At 42.5% G+C, this 20,128-nt stretch overlaps 1 protein-coding gene across 1 annotated transcript in view; it reads right to left on the bottom strand.

The window, feature by feature from the left end:
- The window catches only part of LOC124552314, an 80,544-nt gene that overhangs the window by 39,895 nt on the left and 20,521 nt on the right, over nucleotides 1-20,128 (bottom strand). Inside the window, exon 2 of the mRNA XM_047126587.1 lies at nucleotides 9,447-9,839. Coding sequence (XP_046982543.1) covers nucleotides 9,447-9,839 — 393 coding nt within the window. The remainder of the gene's footprint in view (nucleotides 1-9,446; nucleotides 9,840-20,128) is intronic.

The raw sequence follows: 20,128 nt of genomic DNA, 5'->3' as shown, positions 1-20,128 counted from the left end.
TTTGAGCTGTCCTTGTGCAGCGCTATGCCTACAGTTGTCCTAATTAGGAACGATCTTTGTGATTAATTACGTAATTAGGATGGATATTTGGGTCAGTCTGCCGCATCTGGAGTGTTTTCGTGCGTTACGTGGGGGGGTGGGGGGGGAGGGGGGGGGGCTGCACTTAGTCTTTCCATCCAGTCGAATAAGGGTTAGAGTTGTTAAGTTGGATTTTTTACTTGAAGTGAGTGTTTGTGCACTGAATTATTATCGGGTGATTAAGCGCTGTGAGCGAGTTTGCATGCATTATTTCAGTGATGTGTATGGTATGTACTGGTTTATTTCGGTAATTTGGGAGTTGGGTTGTTTGAGGTCGTCGGTCTCATCGGATTAGGGATGGATGGGAAAGGAAGTTGGCCGTGCCCTTTCAAAGGAACCATCCTGGCATTTGACTGGAGCGATTTAGGGAAATCACGGGAAACGTAAATCAGGATGAGGCCGAACGCGGGGTTGAACCGTCGTCCTCCCGAATGCGAGTCCAGTGTGCTAGCAACTGCGCAAATTCGTAATTTACGAGTTGTTTGCGTCTCTGCACATCAGCGTCATGTATTATTTAGGAGTACTTTCGAGGCCTGTAAACTGTATGTAGTGACTCTAAGCGCGTTAGGGTGAGCGTTTTGCGTCAGCATCAGCGTAATAAATAAATTAGGTGAAATGCGTAGCTAAATAAATTGTTCAAAAAAATAAATAAAGTACACTTTCTCCTCTCTCCAGCAGCCCAGTACAGGCTGATCTCTTTTTTCACACCAATTTTCCTCCCCTCCAGACCGCTGGCATGGTGAGTGTTTTGTATCAGCGTAATAAACTAGGTGAGATCCGTAATTCGATGAATTTAGGAAGTGTGGCTGGATGACCTTGAAAAGTAGTTGAAACTAGGTATTTGGAAGTGCAGCGAACCCCCCTTTTCTTGCCTATACGAATGAGCAGCCTCCAGTGAGGGCGACACCATACTAACCGCCCTCAGCAAAATTCATGCACATTTTCCGAGACGATGGCAAACACATTTGATGGCGGTAGTGGGTCTAATTGTTTGAATAAAGACTTATGTCCAGAGCTGAATGAGTGCATGTAATAACACGGCTATTAAAACACTGGGAAACGGACATCTAAGCCTCTTGTGGCGGTAACACAACACTAATGCTATAGGTAGATAAAAAATTTATACAAATATAAAGAAATTTATACAAATATAAAGAAATTTATAGAAATATAAAGAAATTTATAGAAATATAAAGAAATTTATAGAAATTTAAACAAATTTATAGAAATTTAAACAAATTTATAGAAATTTAAACAAATTTATAGAAATTTAAACAAATTTATAGAAATTATATTCGAATTGAATGGAAACACGATACTAACTCCCATCAACTGTTAGAGCAAAATTTCGTGAGCAGAGTTGATGGTTGTAATGCGTCCAGTTGTTTAAATAAGGACTTGCGTCCAGTGCATGCAATACAGCTATCGATATCTCAGCCTATTGCGTTGGTAACAGGAAACTAATGCTATAGGCATATAATAATAATAATAAATAAATTTAAAGAAATTTAAAGAAATTACATTCGAATTGAATGTAAGCTCATGGATTCCATAGAAATGTTGGAACACATGAGGCAATACTGACCTTGTGACTTATCTTAGAAGAAATATTAAGGAAAGGCAAACCTACGTTTCTAGCATTTGTAGACTTAGAGAAAGCTTTTGACAATGTTGATTGGAATACTCTTTCAAATTTTGAAGGTGGCAGTGGTACAATACAGGGAGCGAAAGGCTATTTACAATTGGTACAGAAAACAGATGGCAGTTAGAAGAGTCGAGGGGCATGAAAGGGAAGCGGTGGTTGGGAATGGAATGGAGACAGGGTTGTAGCCTATCCCCGATGTTATTCAATCTGTATATTGAGCAAGCAGTAAAGGAAACAAAAGAAAAATTCGGAGTAGGAATTAAAATCCATGGAGAAGAAATAAAAACGTTGAGGTTGACCGATGACATTGTAATTCTGTCAGACAGAAAGGACTTGGAAGAGCAGTTGAACGGAATGAACAGTGTCTTGAAAGGAGGGTATAAGATGAACATCAACAAAAGCAAAACGAGGATAATGGAATGTAGTCGAATGGAGTCGGGTGATGCTGAGGGAATTAGATTAGGAAATGAGACACTTAAAGTAGTAAAGGAGTTTTGCTATTTGGGGAGCAAGATAACTGATGACAGTCGAAGTAGAGAGGATATAAAATGTAGACTGGCAATGGCAAGGAAAGCGTTTCTGAAGAAGAGAAATTTGTTAACATCGAGAATAGATTTGTCAGGAAGTCGTTTCTGAAAGTATTTATATGGAGTGTAGCCATGTATGGAAGGGAAACGTGGAGGATAAATAGTTTAGTGAAGAAGAGAATAGAAGCTTTCGAGACGTGGTGCTACAGAAGAATGCTGAAGATTAGATGGGTAGATCACATAACTAATGAGGAGGTACTGAATAGAACTGGAGAAAAGAGAAATTTGTGGCACAACTTGAATAGAAGAAGGGATCGGTTGCTGGGGTATATTTTGAGGCATCAAGGGATCACCAATTTAGTATTGGAAGGCAGCGAGGAGGGTAAAAATCGGAGAGGGAGACTGAGATGAATACACTAACCAGATTCAGAAGGATACATGTTGCAGTAGGTACTGGGAGATGAAGCTTGCTCAGGATAGAGAAGCATGGAGAGCTGCATCCTCTGGACTGCAGACCACAACGACGTAAGCTCTTAGAGCAAAATTGGGGAACATTTTCGAAAAGGATGACAATCACACTTGATGATGGTACTGATTCTAATTGTTTAGTAGAGACTTATGTACAGTTCGTAGGAAGAAGTGGGTTATGTTAGTGGAGGTAGCGCAACTGCTATTTCTTTGGCAGCATTTTCTTACACTGGTAGAGGTAGTCCAATTGATCTATCTTACATCGAAAATTCAAACTTCCCCACCAGTTCGTAGGATGAGGTGACTTAGGTTAGTGGCGGTAGTCCAACTGCCCTATCTTACCGACATTTTTGGATAACGGAACTCGCGTCATCAGCTGACGTCACATACTTGGGTCACGGCCGCCATCTTGGATAACGGTACTTGGGGTGACCTACTTTGGGGTGGTGTCCTCCTTCGGTGGTGGCCCCCCTTGCTCCACTACTCTCATAACGATCGTTTTCTTTACACATGTGATCAGTGTCTGACAAGATTCAAAACTGCAAGCGGTGAACCGTCTAGGCCAGGTAACCTACGGAACAACTTTGTTCTACATAATTGTCCTCTTGTCTGCTACCGAATAATAAACAGTATCTATAGCAAAACTGAAATTGAGAATGTTTAATCCAGATTTTATACGGAAATTGTTGATTTGTATCGTGAAGCAGAGGGACAGTGTAATAAAAATAAAGGAAACAATACGGATTTATCATATAGTGGTAGAAAACGCAATTTTCTCAACCAAAAGCTAAAATAAAGAAACGCAAAACAAACATGTATCAAACATCGCTTCAACACTTTGTCGAAATTATATAAAAATATTTCTGTTATTCGTAGCCGGCTGGGGTGGCCGAGCGGTTCTAGGCGCTACAGTCGGGAACCACTCGACCGCTACGGTCGCAGGTTCGAATGCTGCCTCGGGCATGGATGTGTGTGATGTCCTTAGGTTTAAGTAGTTTTAAATTCTAGGGGACTGATGACCTCAGAAGTTAAGTCCCATAGTTCACAGAGCCATTTGAATTTGTTATTCGTAAACAAGTTTTGCAATTATCAATAACTAGCTTAGTACTCGGTGTTTCATTCTCAAAGACTGTATGGCCTGCACGTATTTATTATTATTATTATTATTATTATTATTATTATTATTATTTCTGACAGAGAAGTCAAATACCAATTGCCATAGATGTAGCCTTAAAACCCTTTAGCGATTCCTTAGTAATAATTTGTTTTCAAAAACCTTCCACCCACTGTTTTATCTCCCCCCCCCCTCTTCATGGTTGAATTTCCAAAAATGCTGAAAAGCGCATTTTTTTTATTTTCAGACTGAGAAACAAAATACTGGCTTTTGTAGTTCTAGCTTCAAAGCTCACTTAACAGCGACATACTTTAAAAATCCCTTTCATCCCCTATTTCGCCCCCTTAACAGTCGAAAAATCCGTTACAAATGACTCCTGCAGTATAAGATTCGCATCCTCTCCAAATTTCAAGTTTCTATTCTTGGAGGCTTGGGCTGAGCGATGATGAGTCTTTGAGTCAGTCAGGACACTTCCTTTTATATAGAGACGTAAGAACGTTCTTTTAAGTACAAAGTAACAATAATTCTACATAGTTTTTATGTTTGTTCTTGTGAACTATACTTCTACCAAAAGTACGTAATTGCTTTGCTTACATAACTGGCCAGAAGTTACACGATCAACTAATTTTTATTACTTATAAAATGCAGTTTATGTTCCGTTAAAATAAACATTAAAGTGTCAAAGAAACTGGTATAGGCATGCGTATTCCAATACAGACAGGCAGAATACGACGCTGCGGTCGGCAACGCCTATGCAAGACAACAAGTGCCTGACAGATTTGTTGGATCCATTACTGGATGTTTCAGCTGCTGAGAATTTTTCCGGGTTGTATGGCCGTGGTCCATGGAACTCCTCAATCCCTGACGTTTCGTCCAAGGCTACATTGGACATCTTCGGAGGTACTCCTGGTTGTGCTGAGTCTTGCTGACTGACTAGTCTGACGTCGAAGAGTGGCCTAAATACTGTGGAAAGTGGGCGTGGTCTAGATTTCACGTGGTAGCAGAGATAAACCTTGTCAACGATAAAATTTTTTAACTATCGATTATAGTACATCAAAGATAAAAACTTGTAATCGATTCTGTAGCACCGCAGTCCATAATTTTAACAGAAAATAACAATCCATGCAACTCAGTGATACATGGACTGTGGTGCTACAGAATCGATGAGAAGTTTTTATCTTTGACGTACTATAATCGATAAAAAATTTTATCTTTGACAAGGTTTATCTCTGCTATCACGTGAAATCCACACCACGCTCACTTTCCACAGTATATAGGCGGTTCTTCGCCGTGCAACTCGTCAGTGGGCAAGACTCAGCACAACCAGGAGTATCTCTGAAGATGTCCAACGTAGCCTTTGGACGAAACGTTAGGGTTTGAAGAGTTCCATGGCCATACAAGCCGGAAAAATTATCAGCAGCAGATCCATTACTGCTTCTACAATTGCAGGTTATCAAGATTTAAGTGACTTTCAACGTGGTGTTACAATCGGCACATGAGCTAAGGGACACAGCATCTCAGATTTAGCGATGAACTGGGGATTTTCCCGTACGACCATTTCACGAGTATACCGTAAATATTGGGAATCCGGCAAAACATCAATTCTCCGACATTGCCAGAAAAAGCTCCTGCAAGAAGGGAACCAAGAACGACTGAAGATACACAATGGACTACGACTGAATGGTGTGCGGGTCTAATCATAACCGTCGTTGTGGTACCGCTCATGGAAAGTCAATGCACTGTCTAAACGTTTGGTTTTATGCACATCCCTCAACATTTTCGGGAAACAAACGTGCGCACAATTTTCGGTAATTCAAGTGCTCGGTCACAATGCCATACAAAACACTATGAGAAACATTAGGAAAGTCATCCCGCAAGGAGGAAACCGTAAAGCATCTGTTTTATCTCACCTTATTGTCCACTTCCTGCACCAAACTTTCATTAACTACCAAAGGACGGCCACTCCGTTCTTCATCATGCACGTTTGTGCGGCCATCTTTAAATGCTCTCACCTACTTTCTTACCATTCCATCACTCATAATGTTTTCTCCGTAAACTGCACAGATCTCACGATGAATATCGATCGCTTTTAGGCCTTCAGCATTAAGAAATCTTACAACAGCCCGTACTTCACAGTCGGCGGGACTCACGATTATTGGAGGCATCTTCAACACTCAGTACATAACGTAAACAAGGAAGAATCTGACTGTAATGGCGTCAGTGCGTAGATTAAGGTACAGGCCTTCATGTCAAAATAAAATTACGGCATATTGATAATTTTTACTTATGGATCGTCTGACAGCAACTGAATAAATCACAATTTCAGTGCGATACGCGTTTCGCCTTTATTTTCTGCAAGGCATCATCACTGGCCTGGAATATGTACATACGATAGCTATTTAATTTACATTTTTGTCACTGTGCCTATAGGTTATAAACAGTTCTGGTGGTTCGTACTTCCTATTAAGTAGTAATGTTTTGAACAGTACTTACAGGTTGCGTGGACAATGACATGATAAAACAAAAACTCTTACCCTTTCACCTTCTTGACACACACACACACACACACACACACACACACACACACACACACACACACAAGAACATATCACAGATACTTCAATAATTACACTCGAAAAATTGGCAATAACATTCGATCTTTCGCAAAAACATTTGACAGTTGGCAACAGAAATCAAAAAATTGCATTGAAACAAGCGTTCAGTTCATAGTGCTGTGGAGTGTGGGGAAAAACCGCAAATTAACCGTAAATTAAGAAGAAAAACAACACCAAGAATGCAACAGCTGTGTAATATGTAAGAAATTGTCCATGCAACCTGTAAGTACAGTTCAAAACATTACTACTTAATAGGAAGTACCAACCACCAGAACTGTTTATAACCTATAGGTGTAGTGACAAAAATGTAAATTAAATAGCAAACATATGTACATATTCCAGGCTACTGATGATGCCTTGCAGAAAATAAAGGCGAAATGCGTATGGCACTAAAATTGTTTTATTCAGTTGCTGTCAGACGGTCCATAAGTAAAAATTATCAATATACCGTGATATTACACGCAACTGAGGAAGACAGGACTGCAAAAGTTGAAGATGTCAAAATAAAATTATTGAGATATCTTAGCACGTCTTCCCGCCGTTTTTGCTGTACCTACGCGCAGAGATTTTGTATAGCTGAGTGTTGGTCTGTAGAGGAGCCTTTCAGTGCTGTTTGCGTAACATTTTGTGATTTACCCAAATTTATGAAGGAAAACGTAAAATTGGAACGAGAAGAATATTCCAGTTTGAAACAAAAGGAGCCATTTCTGCAGTAAAATGGATGGATAACCGTCCAGTCACTTTCCTGTCCTCAACTCATGACCCATGAGAAACAGCAACAGTGAAAAGGAAAAACAAGGATGGTACTAGTACAGAGATTTCTTGTCCTGAAGTTGTGGCAGAATACAACAAAATAATGGGTGGTGTCGATAAGTTTGACCAATTACGAGAAAGGTATGCTATTGACAGACGATCTGTAAAATGGTGGCACAGAATACTTTTATTTCCTGGTAGACGTTGCTGCAGTGAACAGTTTTATCCTGTGGAAAATAAGTAAAAGAGAATGTGGGCAGCACGATCAGCTCACATACGGGATTCATCTAGCCAGACAATTGATCGCTGGCTTCTCATCCCAAAAAAGGCGTGGAGAGAAACCCGTCTTTCTGGCAAAAAGGGGTAAAGTACCTGAAGGTTTTCGTCATGTGGCTGTAGGGGAGCATCAACCCATCTTAGGAGAAACCTACTGGACGTACCGTCATTGCAGTACGAATGCTGCGAAAAAGAGCGCTCGCTGTGTTTGTACATATTGTCAAATACCACTTTGCATAGACCCATGTTTCAGAAAATTTTATGGCGAGTAATTGTGAACAATCATTGTAACAAGAGAAGTAAACTTATCAAATAATTACCGCCTATGGAACGTCTATTTTCCAGTCGTCCCAGGGCAAGGAGACCATTTGGGATTCGTGCCAAGCATTTGCTTGAGTCCCTTGGTGTGGCACCCCAACTCCAGGGTTTTACCCGCCTGCCTCCCTGGCTGCTCCAGAGGCCCAGCCTCCTTTTAGACTTGTCAGAGTACCGGAGGAGCCGCACTCCTGCGTTTGTTTTTACCTCCTTATTTTACGATATTTTAAACCACCATCCCGACCATGTACCAGTATTTACGGATGGCTCTAAACAGGGGGACTCTGTCGGTTGTGCTGTTGTTTTCCCTGATCGAGTCGTCAAGTTACGGCTTCCTGCGGCGTTTACCATCTTTGATGCCGAATTGTTTGCGATCTTGCGGGCATTGGAGCAGATGAGATGTGTTCCCACTCTTAAGTTTCTCATCTGTTCTGATTCCGTGAGTGCCCTTCAGACCATGCAACACGTACCCAGCGGATACGGTCGTCCAGAACATCCACGATGCCCTACTCCACCTGCAACGGCAGGGGAAGGAGGTTTCTTTCTGCTGGGTGCCGGGGCACGTGGGTATTAGGGGAAACGAACTGGCGGATGTGGCTGCCAAAGATGCATGTTCCCTCCCTCACGTTGTTGAATGTGCCGTCCCCCTCCATGCTGTTACCTCCCTTTTGCGTTTTCGTGTTATGCGTCAATGGGAAGAGGAGTGGCTGGCAGTCGGTGGAAATAAGCTGCGTCTGGTCAAGGCCACCACGCGGCCATGGCGTACGTCCTACCAGTCCTGCAGGCGGGATGAGGTTCTCCTCACTCGCCTCCGCATCGGGCACAGTCCCGTAACGCAGGGTTTTTTACTCCGGCGGGAGGACCCCCCCCCCCCCCCCCCCCCCCCAATCTGCAGTGCTTGTGGCGTCCAGATTACTGTCCGCCACATTCTACTTGACTGTCCTTTATTCTCTGACCAGAGGGAGGTGGTTTCTTTGCCATCGGATTTGCCCTCTATTTTGCAAGACGACGCAACGACTGTGGTTAAGGTCTTACGGTTTTGTGTCCTGTCCAATTTGTTGCCTCGGATTTTAGGGAGAGGATTTTAATGTGCTGCTGGGTGACTGGCTCACCCATGGTTTAGGTAAGAGGTCCGCCAGTCACGATTACCTACTTGTTTCACTTCGATTTCTGTTCTCTTTTCCTTGTGTTTCCTTTCCTTTTTTTAGTGTGTTTCGTCTCCTCTTGTTTTGCCTCTGTATGTGAGGATTTGGAACTGCGTCAGGTCTATGTCTTTTAGCCGTTCTCCTTGTTCACTGTCCATCTTCGTCCCTTCACCACATGTGTTCCTGTTTGGGCGCTGATGACCATGCTGTTTAGCGCCCGAAAACCTCCAACCACACACACACAGTTGTTTTTGTCATTTAACTCCAAGGAAGGGCAGTGGGAAGAATACTTCCCACCTTGTTGTGTGACGTCACTTTCACAGTTGGAGCAAATTTGATATTCTGTATGATAAATATACCTATCTGTTAACTACTATCTGCTCTTCTTTCATTAAAAAAAACCGCTCAATAATTTTGCCCACGAAAGGGTTAAAAAACACGCCTCGTAGTGCAACAAAACTAGCAAACCGTAGTGACTGCTACTAAATTGCACGTGGTCCTCGCACATACCGTCATCCAGCGCGCCCATCGCCGAGCGGCCTCCAGCTCGGGGCAACCCCAGTCCCGGGACTCCATCAGCTCGAGGTCCCGCACCAGCCGGTAGAAGGCCCGCCGCTTGCGGAAGAAGAGCCCCGCCTTCAGCACCCCGGAGCTGATCTCGAGCGTGTGCATGAGCGTGTGCGAGATGCCGGCCACGTCGCCGCGCGCCGAGTACACGCTGAGCAGGCAGACTGCCACGTAGGCGGCGCCGCACAGCTGCACCAGCGCCGCGTACACCAGGTAGGGGGTTCCCCGCGCGCGCGGCCAAAGCCCGCCCAGAGTCAGGTAGCGCACGTGGCCGGCCAGCGCGCGGGTCCCGCCATTGTGTTCCTCCCCCGACCGCGGTGCTCGACCTGACGGCTCCTGCGACGAAACCAATCAAAGACGAGCTAGCAACAACTGTGCAATTTGGCCTTACAACACATACACTACTGGCCATTAAAATTGTTACACCAAGAAGAAACACAAATGATAAACGGGTATTCATTGGACAAATATGCTAGAACCGACGTGATTACATTTTCATGCAATCTGGATGCATAGATCCTGAGAAATCCCCAGAAAAACCACCTCTGGCCGTAATAACGGCCTTGATACACCTGGGCATTGAGTCAAACAGAGCTTGGATGGCGTGTGCAGGTACAGTTGCCCATGCAGCCTCAACGCGAAACCACAGTTCATCAAGAGTAGAGACTGGCATACTGTGACGAGCCAGTTGCTCGGCCACCATTGACCAGACATTTTCAATTGGCGAGAGATCTGGAGAATATGCTGGCCAGGGCAGCAATCGAACATTTTCTGTATCCAGCAAGGCCCGCACAGGACCTGCAACATGCGGTCGTGCATTATCCTGCTGAAATGTAGGGTTTCGCAGGGATCGAATGAAGGGTAGAGCCACAGGTCGTAACACGTCTGAAATATATCGTCCACTGTTCAAAGGGCCGTCAATGCGAACAAGAGGTGACCGAGACGTGTAACCAATGGCACCCCATACCATCACGCCGGGTGATACGCGCAGTATGGCGATGACCAATACACGCTTCCAATATTCATTCACCATGATGTCGCCAAACACAGATGTGACCATCGTGATGCTGTAAACAGAACCTGGATTCATCCGAATAAATGACATTTTGCCATTCATGCACCCAGGTTCATAGTTGAGTACGCCATCGCAGGCACTCCTGTCTGTGAAGCAGCATCAAGGGTAACCGCAACCGTGGTCTCTGAGCTTATAGCCCGTGCTGCTGCAAACGTCGTCGAACTGCTCGTGCAGATGGTTGTTGTCTTGCAAACGTCCCTGTCTGTTGACTCGGGGATCAAGACGTGGCTGCACGATCCATTACAACAGATAAAATGCCTGTCATCTGGACTGCTAGTGATAAGAGGCCATTGGGATCCAGCACGGCGTTCCGTATTACCCTCCTGAACCCACTGATTCTTTCATCTGCTAACCGTCAGTGGATCTCGACCAATGTGAGCAGCAATGTCACGATATGATAAACCGCAATTGCGATAGGCAGTTACAAGGATTGAGGGGCATGAAAGGGAAGCTGTGGTTGAGAAGGGAGTGAGACAGGATTGTAGTCTATACCTGATGTTATTCAATCTGTATATTGAACAAGTAATAAAGGAAACAAAATTTGAGGTAGGAATTAAAATCCATGGAGAAGAAATAAAAACGTTGAGGTTTGCCGACGACAATGTAATTCTATCAGAGACAACATAGGACCAGGAAGAGCAGCTGAACGGACCGGACAGTGTCTTAAGAGGAGAATATAAGACGAACATTAAGACAAGTAAAATGAGGATAATAGAATGTAGTCGAATTAAATCAGGTGGTGCTGGGATATTAGATAAGAAATGACACTAAAAACACTAAATGAGTTTTGCTATTTGGGGAGCAAAATAACTGATGATGGTCGAAGTAGAGAGGACATAAAATGTGGAATGCTAATGGCTAAGAAAGCGTTTCTGAAGATGAGAAATCGAGTATAGATTTAAGTGTCAGTAAATGGTTTCTGAAAGTATTTGTATGGAGTGAAGCCATGTATGGAAGTGAAACATGGGCGATAACTAGTTTAGACAAGAAGAGAATAGAAGCTTTCGAAATGTGGTGCTACAGAAGAATGCTGAATACTAGATGGGTAGATCACATAACTAATGAGGAGGTACTGAATAAAATCGGGGAGGAGAATAATTTGTGGCCCAACTTGAGTAGAAGAAGGGACCGTTGTTTGGACGCATTCTGAGGCATCAAGTGATCACCAATTTAGTATTGGAGGGCAGCGTGGACGGTAAAAATCGTCGAGGGAGTCCAAGAGATGAATACACTAAGCAGATTCAGAAAGATGTAGGTTGCAGCAGTTATTCAGAGATGAAGAGGTTTGCACAGGGTAGAGTAGCATGGAGAGCTGCATCAAAGCAGTCTATGGACTGAAGACCACAACAACAACGATTCCCACAGCGAAAGTGTGTAGTTTTTCAGAAACGAACAGTGGACAAAGGAATGCAGTAAAATGTAAACCAGCACAATCACAAAGATGACGATGTTCTGTAAATTAAAATTAAGATGCCAAATCAAATTCTTGATATCGTGGGTTCAAAGAAGAAATATTAATACTTAACAGTGTCGTTATTCCTTTATAAATCTACTTGAAATCAGTAAAGTTACTGTACATTTCCGTTTTCTGTTCGAGAAAAATAGATACTTGCTTATTATTGTCGGAGGTAAATCACATAGCACATAGTTACTAACATAATTGCCAGTTTATAAGACTGTTTGATTCCCCTTTTAGTTTAAGCTCGTTTATGGTTAATCTCTCAAAAAACTTACAGTAATTGACTAATAATAAACGATTGAAAATACTCCACTGCTTTTGTTTCTGTTCAAAATTGGTAGTCTAGCTTATAGTGGAAAATGACGGGCTAAATATGACGCAGAGGCCGGCTTTTCTATTTCTGGCGATGACAACCTTATTCCGTCACATCATTCGCGAATGGAAATGGGAAGGGAGGACCCGATATTGGTGCCAGAAGAACCCTCCGCCACATACCGTCACCTGGTTTGCGGAACGTAAATGCAGAGGTGTTGCACAGCATTATTCGTCCAGTGATCTGCCTTTCAAAGATACATAGCCCTATCCAGCTGTCAGTGTTAAATGAATTATTACAGGCTAATTGAATAACTAAAAACTAAAAAAAAAAACTCCGTCCGAACAGGCCTTCGAAGGCCCAACGGTACCGACCGGCCGCCGTGTCATCCTCAGCACACAGGACTCACTGGATGCGGATATGGATGCGCATGTGGCCAGCACACCAATCTCCCGGCCATGTCCGAGGTGCTATCCAAAATTTTCGGGACTTTCCTTTGGACTAATGGTCACCATCACTCTCGAAGTAGTTCCCATTCGTACGTACACACCGGTCTCATCGCTTCTGCCACTGGTCAAACGTTTTCTGGAAGTCCTGTTCTTGGAGGGCGTTTATCACTGCCAGGGATGCTTCTTGAATCCTCTCTAGAGTATCAAACCATTTCTCTAGAGTGTCGAACAGACAATCTTTCAACTTGTTTCAGTTTTGGGAATGGTGCTAATTCGCAAAGTGCCAAATCTGGCGATTACAGTGGGTGGGGTACAACCGCCATGTTGTTTTTGCCAAAAAGGTCCTGGTGAGCAAGGACGTGTGACAGGGCGCGTTGTTGTGATGCAGCAGCCAGTTCCCTTGACGCAAAAGTTCGGGCCGTCGTCGCCAGAACGTTTTTATGGAGCTGTCGCAAAACGTCACAGTAGTACGCAGAATTCACTGTTTGGTTGGATGGGACGAATTCCTCTACCAATTCCCTTGGTATCAAAGAAAACGATCATCATGCTCTTCACTTTACCCTTCACCTGTCTCGCGTTTTTTGGGTCTTGGAGAGCCCTGGCTCTTCCATTGGGACGATTGTTGCTTTGTCTCTGGGTCATAACCGTAAATCCAGCTCTCGTCGCCAGACAACCCATGATAAGAAGGTTGGATCATCAGATGCGGTCTAACGAAAGTCCGTGCACACTTCAACACGCTGTGCCCTCTGATCGGCAGTCAAGATCTTTGGCACAAATTTTGCAGCGACACAATGCATACCCAGATCATCAGTCAACATTCGAAGTCCCATAACCAATACCCACTTCATCCGCTAGGTCTCGAATGATTCGACGTCGATCCGCACGAACCAATTGTTGAAGTTTGGCAACAATGTCTGGCGTTGTGCGGCTAACGACCCTTCCAGTGTGAGCTTCATCTTCGACGTCTGTACGGCAGGCCCTGAACCGAGCATGCCACTCAAACACACGCGTACACCTCATGCTCTGTCTCCCAAACACTTGCTGAATCATTGCAAGGGTCTCCGTAGCACTTTACCCGAGATTCGCACAAAATCTGACACACACGCACTGTTCTGTTCGCGGATCCATCATAAAATCGCCTCGCACAAAAACACTGTGTGTTACAGAAATCACTGTGGACACTCAACACGTCCTCCCAGCTGAATGCCACTCCGTACACTGACTCATCAGATATGCAGCTCTCGCCACCTAGCGGTGCAAAGATCTACTACTCCTACTTTCCAGATGGCAGTATCAGTCCTGAAAATTTTAGATTTCACCTCGTACGAGATTGGAGTCACAACTTCTCAATCAAGTAGCTCTTCAGTTTGCCTCACAAGGGCCGATTGCACTCCGCTTGCCAACAGCGCTCGGCAGAATGGATGGTCACCCATCCAAGTACTAGCCCAGCTCGACAGCGCTTAACTTCCATGATCTGACAGGAATCGTTGGCAAATTGAATAACAGTTGCAATAAACACCACAGCATAATTTTGTATGCTGTATGGTTTGTTGAATTAAAGGGCTAGATTATTATTTGAAACACGCTTCTTTCTACTTTTATGTTCTGTTGCAAACTAGGGTTGCCTCCGGCGCTGCACGAACTAGTAATCTACGAGAATCGCTCGTTTTCTTGTTGGTCAAATAATACGTATAGTTCATTAGCAGGCTCTAATACGAATCTTTCGACACGATTTAATAAAAATCTTGTTTCTGGAAAGAAAATATATTTTAGGAAATCTGATGTTTGAGATGTTCTCATTATAAATGCTGTTTTCTATGCGGTACTTTGCCAAATTTGTAGCTCACAACTGAAAAACAGATGGTGGTGTAGACTTTCAATTACGTTTCGAGTACTTTTGTTTGAGGAACAGAGAAAAATCTTTCCGTGTAGTTTATTGCCTGGTACTCTGTGAAATGAAATGATAACTAAATGGACACCCTAGCTGCAAACAGGCGTTGACGTACTTCATTGGGGACATGTTGAAAACCGGGTTCGAGTCCCGGTCGGGGCACACATTTTCAACATATCCTCAATGAAGTACATCAACGCCTGTTTGCAGCTAGGGTGTCCATTTAATTATCATTTCATTTCTAGCAAAGCTGCATGGTCATCCACGGTAACTGTTCTTTCGGGAACAGATATTACCGTCGTATATAATCTGTGAAATACTCGGTGTCACAGAAATCGTCGACTTCAGCCGATCAGTGGACTGTCAATATTACCTTCGAGTCGCTGCCACTATCATCAGTGATATTTTCAATTTTGCTGGTGCTTTGCTGTTGTGTAATGCATTGTGTATAGTTCTCCTCAGTCACCCTTCCAAGGGTGCTTAACGGTAGGCACCATCCCCCACCACAGCGCGTACTGTCTTGTCTATGCAAAACAAGCGAGCGTTGCCTTCGAACCCCATTTGGACGTTGGCGCATGTGATAAGGACTTGTGACGTTGCGCCTCGCGAATCGCAACTCATTTGTTACAGCCGGCGGCCGTTTAAATTCTGTATTTCTTCTTGGCCAAGTTCAGGACTCGTAATTCAGATTCATAGTTTCTTGGATGCAATTCGCGATTTCAGTTTCGTTCTGCCGTTCGCAGTTTTCACGTATAGATTTTTACGGATCCGGTTATTGCAGATATGAGAAAAAAAAGCTGATATTCGATTGCTTCGGCAGGCGACAGCACCTGTTTCGTGTGCTGTCCGTTACGGAAAGTGTGTGGCGCATAGCGGACCTAATAATGCGTCATTACATTCGAATTTGGGAGTAATTTCACCTGCACGTCGAAAGGTGAGGCCAACAAAGCAATTTAGTATTATACTGCTGCTATTAATGCGAACAGGTTCCGAACTGCGCTAATTGTAATTTGGTTGAAATGTGCTATGGCTTTTGCTTACGCACTAAGAAGCGAAATTTAGTTCTGTTCATGACGAAGTCGATTGTATTTGTTGCATCTTATCAGTTGTCTTCCTTTGTGCGTCAATATAATGCCCATAATAACAGATATTACAGGAAATTAATTTTCGAGGAAGAGATTTAGTTCTTAAAAGCTGGCGTTTTCCTGTATTGATTTTATTTGTCCACAACTAGTTACACCCTTGTAGATTATTCTCAAAAGATTTTATAATCCTGAACAAGACAGTATATTTTATATTAACTGCACCTGTAACGATGACGATTTGAAATAAATTTACCAGCAGCTCCTATTCGTGGTCGTAATATAATATATGTTATTTTGTGTAGAACCACAAAATCGCTTCAGAATGGCCTAGAAAGCCGAAACTTGTGAACAAAGAAAATTTATGCTGCTTAAGTGATTTTCCACCTTCTTGTAGTAAGTTCAATGCTGTGGAACACTCTATGAATTATCTGATCTTGTGGGGACTTCGTTCGAAGTATGCAGTCATTTAAATGTGAACAGCATGAGTTAATTGTTTTCGCTGTAGTTAATAGCGGAAGTACTTCATTGCCGAAGTGTCGTCAAGCATATTTTGTAAGAAAAATTTTTTTTTGGGTGGCCGGGAAATTTAAATGTATGAATATTTGAAGTTAAAGTTTTTAGTGTCGCTGGGCGTTTCACTGCGATGACGGCTGTACTTTTGTAGTTTCTTGTTAATTATGTACTTGATGCTTTAAAACCCTATGTTCTGTATTAAGTATGAATGTGATGTAGCACCAGACACTTTTGAAAAACTGTGAAATGTGTAATGAAAGATATCTTGGGTATTTTGTTTCGCTTCTTAACCATAGACGTCGAACGTCTCTTGACGTTTCCTTGTTTGCAATGACGAGCTACGGTTTGTTGTAGCAGAAAAAAACTTTTATCAAAACTTTATCTGAATCTCACGGTGGACAGGGCTGTTGCTACATTACAGGCTTCGGGAGGTTTCCACATATGTACGGAAAAAAATATTTATAGTTGGTGGCTGTTGCAGTTGACTGTTTTATGATTGTATCTGACAGTATTTGTAGCTCACAAAAGAGCAATTCGAATTATAAGTAGAGTTAACAGGAATCATTCAGGCAGAAATCTTTTTAAAACACACAAAACATTAACAATGACCTCACAGTATATCCTATCCCTTATGTGCTTTCAAAGCAGGTGTTGACAAATGTGAAAATTACCGAACTATCAGTTTAATAAGTCACAGTTGCAAAATACTAACACGAATTCTTTACAGACGAATGGAAAAACTGGTAGAAGCCAACCTCGGGGCAGATCAGTTTGGATTCCGTAGAAACACTGGAGCACGTGAGGCAATACTGACCTTACGACTTATCTTAGAAGAAAGATTAAGGAAAGGCAAACCTACGTTTCTAGCATTTGTAGACTTAGAGAAAGCTTTTGACAACGTTGACTGGAATACTCTCTTTCAAATTCTAAAGGTGGCAGGGGTGAAATACAGGGAGCGAAAGGCTATTTACAATTTGTACAGAAACCGGATGGTAGTTATAAGAGTCGAGGGACATGAAAGGGAAGCAGTGGTTGGGTAGGGAGTGAGACAGGGTTGTAGCCTCTCCCCGATGTTGTTCAATCTGTATATTGAGCAAGCAGTAAAGGAAACAAAAGGAAAAATTCGGAGTAGGTATTAAAATTCATGGAGAAGAAATAAAAACTTTGAGGTTCGCCGATGACATTGTAATTCTGTCAGAGACAGCAAAGGACTTGGAAGAGCAGTTGAATGGAATGGACAGTGTCTTGAAAGGAGGATATAAGATGAACATCAACAAAAGCAAAACAAGGATAATGGAATGTAGTCTAATTAAGTCGGGTGATGCTGAGGGAATTAGATTAGGAAATGAGACACTTACAGTAGTAAAGGAGTTTTGCTATTTGGGGAGCAAAAAACTGATGCTGGTCGAAGTAGAGAGGATAGAAAATGTAGACTGGCAATGGCAAGGAAAGCGTTTCTGAAGAAGAGAAATTTGTTAACATCGAGTATAGATTTAAATGTCAGGAAGTCATTTCTGAAAGTATTTGTATGGAGTGTAGCCATGTATGGAAGTGAAACATGGACGATAAATAGTTTGGACAAGAAGAGAATAGAAGCTTTCGAAATGTGGTGCTACAGAAGAATGCTGAAGATTAGATGGGTGGATCACATAACTAATGAGGAAGTATTGAATAGGATTGGGGAGAAGAGAAGTTTGTGGCACAACTTGACCAAAAGAAGGGATAGGTTGGTAGGACATGTTCTGAGGCGTCAAGGGATCACCAATTTAGTATTGGAGGGCAGCGTGGAGGGTAAAAATCGTAGAGGGAGACCAAGAGATGAATACACTAAGCAGATTCAGAAGGATGTAGGTTGCAGTAGGTACTGGGAGATGAAGAAGCTTGCACAGGATAGAGTAGCATGGAGAGCTGCATCAAACCAGTCTCAGGACTGAAGACCACAACAACAGCAGCATATACAAGTAGGCTACTCTGTTAATTTCTATTGTGACTCGTTCCATATCCACGCAATTCTTTTGTATACAGGATCTACGGAACACGAATAAATAAATTAAATAAAAAGAAAAGTGATGCTTCGAATTACTGACAACGTCATCGCTCCCACGACTTATGTTATAATAAAAAAATCTCCAGGCTAATTGAGTAGATTCCCTCTAGAGTTGTTAGTTTCCATCCACGTCCATAATCCACAAATCAACGCTCATTGCTAGCTTGTGGCAATGGGCGCGTTCTGCACCTCTTCTATTCCAGTTACGCATAGTACGATGATAGGACTACCTATACGTTCTTAAGCACGAATGTATGTTTTTTACTTTTTAGATTTTATGTGTATAGCCGCTAGCGACCCACCTACTTTACCAACTACATTGTTTTCTTTACGGCATGTAAAGTTTCGTCAGTTCTAAGATCTTGTGTGGCGTGTACCAGCACATTAGTGCAATCATGTTCCATGTGAAAATCAATCGAGCACATACTATTATTGCTATTGCAGCAGTAGGTATTGCAACTTTGAACATAAACCAAACATTACATGGTACTTGAGTTAAGGAGTCCAGATATTGTCATAATCATACTTGTTTGAATAGAGCTGTCAGACAGTTATCCAGTTGCATATCGAAACTATTTAAGAATTGGCAGTGCAACATTTGGATATATTGCTGGATATCGACAAAGACAAAAGTAGCCGAAATGGCACAGTGATCAGAAATAGCATTTTTGCTGAGGAATGTCTTACACCACCTCCCAGATATTTAGCAACGGGTCGCTCTCTCGAAGATTTGAAATTTTCTACAGGAATTTCTGCGTCGTCGCTATCTAGTATACTTCCAGAGTAACGCAAAGTACTTCGATGCGCTATTTTCAGAGTACTCCCGCACACCCACTGTCTTCGCGACTGCACAGACATCGCTTCGAAGTTTTCCCCCGGCAGTGGAGCTGATCTCAAAAGTTTGTGTATATATTGTCCCGGCTAGTTAAAAACCATTCCCTGCCGTGTGGGCCGGGCATAAAACATCTCTGAATCACGTTGTGAATCTAGTCGTGTGAACTAGCACAGATAGTTCATACACTTTCAACCACGACGGATCCAAAGACAGTTTTGTTTTTTATTGCTCTGGACTATGATATCAATTGAGTTCCCGTCTGTTTCTACTAATTTGTTTCCCTGAGTAGTCTTATTTAGTTACTTCTTTGTATGCATTCGTTGAATCCTATTAAATATGTGTGTAAAAGGTTTATCAGCTTCCTTCAATAACCCTTGAATCTTCAGATATTATTGTCTATGTACTAGCTGATTATGGAATTTAGTAAACACTGGGAATGTCTCGTATATTTCTGTTTTATTGATACAATTAAGTTCTTAAATTAATGAGAGATAGCACTGGGGAATCAATAAAAGGAGAGTTGATCCTAGTGTGTATTGTTTCGATAACAGTCAATACCACATTCCTTCATGTACCTATCAGCAAAGATATGATTTCCCACGAAACAGTCCATTGCCCTTAATGTCCGATAAATTATAAATATCGCAAATATACGATCGCAGCGTTTCGTTCAACACGTACAATCACCATTCACTTGAATATCAATGTTTGTACACCCAGTCACCTTTAATTGACTCCGTCTCTGAATTTATCACCAAATAATCCATTTTCCACCACTCCAATGTCTAATCCAGTTCTAAGAAGGCAATTTAATTAGGCTTCTAATCCCAAAATTCAGACTACCACGGAAGAATGGCGAACACACTCGCCACCGCTGAAAACAAAAACTCAAGAGACCTAACAATGCTGCGAAAACAAAAACTCAAGAGACCTAACAATGCTGCGAATTGGTTTATAT

The sequence above is a fragment of the Schistocerca americana genome, chromosome 10 (genome assembly GCF_021461395.2).
Source record: "Schistocerca americana isolate TAMUIC-IGC-003095 chromosome 10, iqSchAmer2.1, whole genome shotgun sequence".
In the NCBI taxonomy this organism is placed as follows: Eukaryota; Metazoa; Arthropoda; class Insecta; order Orthoptera; family Acrididae; genus Schistocerca; species Schistocerca americana.
Note: the sequence above shows the minus strand (reverse complement) of the source record. Positions and strands in the feature narration are given on the sequence as shown.